Source organism: Myxocyprinus asiaticus, chromosome 6, assembly GCF_019703515.2.
Source record: "Myxocyprinus asiaticus isolate MX2 ecotype Aquarium Trade chromosome 6, UBuf_Myxa_2, whole genome shotgun sequence".
Taxonomy (NCBI): domain Eukaryota; kingdom Metazoa; phylum Chordata; class Actinopteri; order Cypriniformes; family Catostomidae; genus Myxocyprinus; species Myxocyprinus asiaticus.
The window spans coordinates 13506535-13512912 of NC_059349.1; the positions used below are offsets into that span (position 1 = coordinate 13506535).

Consider the following 6378-nt stretch of genomic DNA (forward strand, 5'->3'; position numbering starts at 1 on the left):
AAGAAACCAAAAATCACAGGACTTAATGACTACAGACCTGTCACTCTGACGTCTGTGGTCATGAAGTCATTTGAGAGACTGGTGTTGGCCCACCTGAAGGACATCACTGGGCCCTTTCTAGATCCCCTTCAATTTGCTTATCGAGCAAACAGGTCTGTGGATGATGCAGTCAACATGGGATTGCATCATATCCTGCAACATCTGGACAGACCAGGGACATATGCAAGGATCCTTTTTGTGGACTTCAGTTCAGCTTTCAACACTATCATCCCAGCTATACTCCGGACTAAATTACACTAACTCTCTGTTCCTACGTCTATCTGTCAGTGGATTACCAGCTTTCTGAAAGACAGGCAGCAGCTTGTGAGACAGGGGAAATTCACTTCCAGCACCTGTACAATCAGCACTGGTGCCCCCCAGGGATGTGTGCTCTCCCCACTACTCTTCTCCCTCTACACCAGCGACTGCATCGCCAAGGACCCCTCTGTCAAGCTCCTGAAGTTTGCAGACAACACCACTGTCATTGGCCTCATCCGAGATGACGATGAGTCTGCAAACAGAATGTGTATATATATGTATGTGTATGTATGTGTGTGTGTGTGTGTGTGTATATATATATATATATATATATATTGTCTATTGTGTACTCTATATATATTTTTTTCTTTTCAATATTTATCTATTTTTTATTCAATTTTAATTATTCTTTAAAAGTCTTGTTGCTGTTTTTGTATTGTTGTGTACTGGAAGCTCCTGTCACCAAGACAAATTCCTTGTATGTGTAAGCTTGGCAATAAAGCTCATTCTGATCTGAACAAAAGCCATCAGTCTCAAAGAGTCCCATTGGTTGAAAAGAGTGTGAATTTCCATCATAAATGTACAGTAGCTAAACATTTCAGCTTTCAGTGGAATTTACTGGATTGTTAAGACTCCTGATAGAAACAAAATTAAGACAAGAGGCAAAAAGAAAAATCTAGTGTTTTAATTCATATAATCAAATGGATAATGATTGAAAGTGCTGACAACAGACTCAGAGGTCACCAAAGAAAAGATAGCATATCCCTTATATCTGTTCAACTGATTTTACGTTAGTGAAGCTAACCTCTGATTGACAAAACAAAACAAGAAAGATTTTACACAGTGGATTAAAATCACAATCTTATAATCAACATGGACATTTCAGTAACAACATTAGTAGTGTGAAACTGTAAATTAATACAAACTGAACATCCTCAATTTCAAGTGAAATTGGATCTGAAACATTGCGTTTACTATACAGTGAATATTGAATAAAGTTACATAACAATCATGTCTAGTGTTTCATAAGCTTTGATACAGAATTATGACAGTTTTGAGAAAATTTGAGCTCATGAAATAATACGAATCATATGCAACTGTAATACAAATATAGTAACTAAAACAAAGAAAATGATATAATTACAGGAAAGCTGGTGATGATTGTTTTTAGCATATATTTTGAACTTTTCTTCTTCTTTTTAAGATCCACAGTAAACATGAGGATGAAAACCAAAAATTCAGAAGTTGAAAAGTAGGAAGAGGTCCGCTTTGGTAAATCTGGTGTAAACATAGTTTAAGAGGGTTAAAGCTTAACGCCACAGTCCATTTTGATAACAGTGGCATTGAACAAAACAAAAAAGCCAAAAACAAAAAACAACAAAAAAACTTTATATACTGCCATGGTTACACCAATTCGGTTTTCAAAATATTACAAAAAAGAACGTCCAAACAGCAGAACTATTTAATTTTAAGCAAATCAATGTATATACTGAGCCATGCAGTTGTCAACATGAAATATGAAGGAAATAAAGGACAGATGAAGCAGAGAAACAGAGCAGCCATGGCAGAGATTCATCAACTGAAACACATAAACCACCGAACTTCACTTCTGAACATTTAACTAATCAGCATTGCCATGTGAAACAATTTAAAGTTTATTAGTTTATTTTTCTTCCTCCTGACAGGCTTTACCACTGTTCCCAGCTGAAGTCATCTCCACCTCCAAATATCAAGAAGAAACCCAGAATGGTCAGAAAAATGACACTATTACCCGCCATAACCAGACCACAAGCCCCCCACAGGATCTGTTCAGAAAAGATGGATTAAGTTAATTCATGGTCACACATTGCATTCAGTACTGTTCACTAAACCCCACTTGCTATTTTAGAAAGCCTTTTCTGCCTGTACCTCCATTTCAGTTATTGTGTGAACATGTGATCTCTAAATGCACTTTGAACGAAAGGGGTGAAATTTAATCACTGCCTCCACAGAGATATTGGAACGTTTGGAGGTTTTTCGCCTCTGTGAATAAAATCATGTTTCTGCTGTCCCCTCTGCTAAGCTTGTCCATCTTCACAATTTAATCATCTAAAAAATATCAATAGCAGATAAAGGGCTAATAACACATAAAAGCTTTTATATTTAAAAAAGTACATGAAATACATGAAGGAAGGGCATTGCTGAGTTAGAAAGGCCTTTTTGTTGTATATACACACTGTATAGACTTTCAGTCAGAAGTTTGGACACACTTGACTGATTTTATGTTTCTCAAGAACTTTTGATATAAAGGCTTATGCTTAAATGCTTGAAATGAGTTTTGCACACAAATATAAATTGCATGATTGCCTATGCATGAATTTCTTTACAAAACTAAAAGACGATATAATATAAAAATAGTTTTAACATTTTCTAGGTAACTACAAAATCCCCATGCTTCCATTTGTTTATAGTTTCTGTAGACTTTACAACTGTTTTAAAATGTGTAAAATAGTAGTGATAAAAAAAAAAATGAAAGGTTTAACTGGTAGAGCATTTATTATACTTGATTCTGATTGGTCAGACACAGCATAACGTCGTCAAAATTTTTGTAAAATGTCCATTGTCCCAGGCAAACTATTTCCTACATAGTTTCATGTCTCGTATCCCTCCACGGTCTCTTTCTTCTCACATATTAAAAATAATTGAAACTCAAATCAATAATTTATGTGCATTTATTTATTTATGTGGCAAGTAGCTAAGTAATAAACTTCACGTCAGGGTCCTGATCACTTGGTGGGGTTTGAAACACATAGAAGTTGTGATTTGTTAGTGAACAGCCACAGTGACTCCCTTACCACACTTTTTCGTGCAAGCACAATGGGCAACCCATAGGCTGACACCACAATGCCAGTGGTTAGAAAGTATGCCAGCTCTCTGCATGCATTGCTCGATTCAGTGTCGTCCGCATGCCTCCTGGCTATTAAATTTGGAATAGGGGATAGGATGTGGAAGAGGAGGACAAACAGAGGCCAGTACACTCTGTGAGGAGAGAAGAAAAAGTTTTATCTACTGTAGATGTGCTGTACTTCATATTGATGGTTCTTCTGGTGACAAAAACATGGACTTACCCGAACTCTTTCAGTGCACATCCCAAAAGGAGAAAAGTCAGTCCAAGTGCTCCACTGAAGGATAACGCAACAAGAGCTGAAACACAACAGTCACTGATTACAGTAATAGTCGAGGCTTTGAAACACACGGTTCTCACACATTTTTAGTAAACTAGAAAAAAGTGACATTCACTACAGAGATTCCCATTACTTTTCCAGGCCTGGAAATCAGTTTTAAAATCATTCCCTGATATTTCCAGGTTTTCCATGACCATGGGAACATTGTTCCTTTGCTGTCCTCACGCGGCCATAGCACGCAACAGCAGAGATGACGTAGATACATAAATAGGCCAAGTAAATCACTTCTGTAATTTTACTTGTACAACATTCTTTTAAAAACAGAAATAATAGTAACAATTCTCAATTGATTGATTACAAATTTGTATCAAAGATGCCTATTGTAGCAGAATTTAAACGTACACCCTAGTAAGCATTTTACTTTTTGTTTACCATACTGCAACATGAATCGAACTGCGTATTTTGCTACTCTCTTAGTTGCGAAATAAAATGCAGATGTCGGTAGTTATAAACGCTCAGCTAAGTTTACAATAGTTTTGGTTCCGACGGAAAGCATATATGCACTCTTAAAATCATTTTTGTAGATTCGCTTAAATAGCATTACGAGTTCAGTTGATCAGAACAAGAGTTGCGTATACATTTTTTTTTTTTTTTTTTTTACCTTTTATTCCTGCCATCACTCACAAACGACTTTTGTTTTTAGATCTTTGTTCTAAACGTTAATGGCATTTACTTCCTATTTCCTACTCAAACTAATCCTGATACACCCTTAAAGGAGCAGTCACACCAAAGACCAGATGGTCTCTATACAATACAGACAGAGTATATTGTAATAGATAGATAGATAGATAGATAGATAGATAGATACTATTGAGATAAATAAATAGATAGATAGATAGATAGATAGATAGATAGATAGATAGATAGATAGATAGATACTATTGAGATAGATAGATAGATAGATACTATTGAGATAGATAGATAGATAGATAGATAGATAGATAGATAGATAGATAGATAGATAGATAGATAGATAGATACTATTGAGATAGATAGATAGATAGATAGATAGATAGATACTATTGAGATAGATAGATAGATAGATACTATTGAGATAGATAGATAGATGATAGATACTATTGAGATAGATAGATAGATGGATACTATTGAGATAGATAGATAGATAGATAGATAGATACTATTGAGATAGATGATAGATACTATTGAGATAGATAGATGGATACTATTGAGATAGATAGATAGATAGATAGATAGATAGATAGATAGATAGATAGATAGATACTATTGAGATAGATAGATAGATAGATAGATAGATAGATAGATAGATAGATAGATACTATTGAGATAGATAGATAGATGATAGATACTATTGAGATAGATAGATAGATGGATACTATTGAGATAGATAGATAAATAGATACTATTGAGATAGATAGATAGATAGATGATAGATACTATTGAGATAGATAGATAGATAGATAGATAGATAGATAGATAGATAGATAGATAGATACTATTGAGATAGATAGATAGATAGATAGATACTATTGAGATAGATAGATAGATGATAGATACTATTGAGATAGATAGATAGATAGATACAATTGAGATAGATAAATAGATACTATTGAGATAGATAGATAGATGAATACTATTGAGATAGATAGATAAATAGATACTATTGAGATAGATAGATAGATAGATAGATAGATAGATAGATGGATACTATTGAGATAGATAGATGATAGATACTATTGAGATAGATAGATAGATAGATAGATAGATAGATAGATAGATAGATAGATAGATAGATAGATACTATTGAGATAGATAGATAGATAGATAGATAGATAGATACTATTGAGATAGATAGATAGATGATAGATACTATTGAGATAGATAGATAGATAGATAGATAGATACAATTGAGATAGATAAATAGATACTATTGAGATAGATAGATAGATAGATAGATAGATAGATAGATAGATAGATAGATACTATTGAGATAGATAGATAGATAGATAGATACTATTGAGATAGATAAATAGATACTATTGAGATAGATAGATAGATAGATAGATAGATAGATACTATTGAGATAGATAGATAGATAGATAGATAGATAGATGATAGATAGATACTATTGAGATAGATAGATAGATAGATAGATAGATAGATAGATAGATAGATAGATAGATAGATAGATAGATAGATGATAGATAGATACTATTGAGATAGACAGATATATAGATACTATTGAAATAGATAGATAGATGATAGATAGATAGATAGATGATAGATAGATACTATTGAGATAGATAGATAGATAGACAGATAGATACTATTGAGATAGATAGATAGATAGATAGATAGATAGATACTATTGAGATAGATAGATAGATAGATAGACAGATAGATACTATTGAGATAGATAGATAGATAGATAGATAGATAGATAGATAGATACTATTGAGATAGATAGATAGATAGATAGATAGATAGATAGATAGATAGATAGATAGATAGATACTATTGAGATAGACAGATAAATAGATACTATTGAAATAGATAGATAGATAGATAGATAGATAGATAGATAGATAGATAGATGATAGATAGATACTATTGAGATAGATAGATACTATTGAGATAGATAGATAGATAGATAGATAGATAGATAGATAGATACTATTGAGATAGACAGATAGATACTATTGAGATAGATAGATAGATAGATAGATGATAGATAGATAGATAGATACTATTGAGATAGATAGATAGATAGATAGATAGATAGATAGATAGATACTATACACATTTAAGTGATTTTGAGAACAAAAGTTCAGTTTACCCAAATTTTAAAATAAAAAATAACTAATTCTCTCCACAATTG

At 32.8% G+C, this 6378-nt stretch overlaps 1 protein-coding gene across 1 annotated transcript; it reads right to left on the bottom strand.

The window, feature by feature from the left end:
- Positions 1-962: 962 nt before the first annotated feature.
- Positions 963-4269, bottom strand: LOC127442498 (leptin receptor gene-related protein-like). The gene is made up of 4 exons (XM_051700577.1): positions 4123-4269; positions 3405-3480; positions 3132-3315; positions 963-2102 (listed from the first exon to the last, which is right to left on the bottom strand). Exons 1-4 carry the CDS (start codon positions 4136-4138, stop codon positions 1986-1988), a joined length of 393 nt encoding a protein of 130 aa, XP_051556537.1. The 5' UTR covers positions 4139-4269; the 3' UTR covers positions 963-1985.
- Positions 4270-6378: the final 2109 nt, after the last annotated feature.

Bases quoted from the DNA above. Each gene is read 5' to 3' on its own strand.
- LOC127442498 (XM_051700577.1), bottom strand. The intron at 3,316-3,404 runs GTAAGTCCATGT...CTCTCCTCACAG, and splicing joins TGTGCACTGAAAGAGTTCGG to AGTGTACTGGCCTCTGTTTG. The intron at 2,103-3,131 runs GTAAGGGAGTCA...TTTTCTGAACAG, and splicing joins TGCTTGCACGAAAAAGTGTG to ATCCTGTGGGGGGCTTGTGG.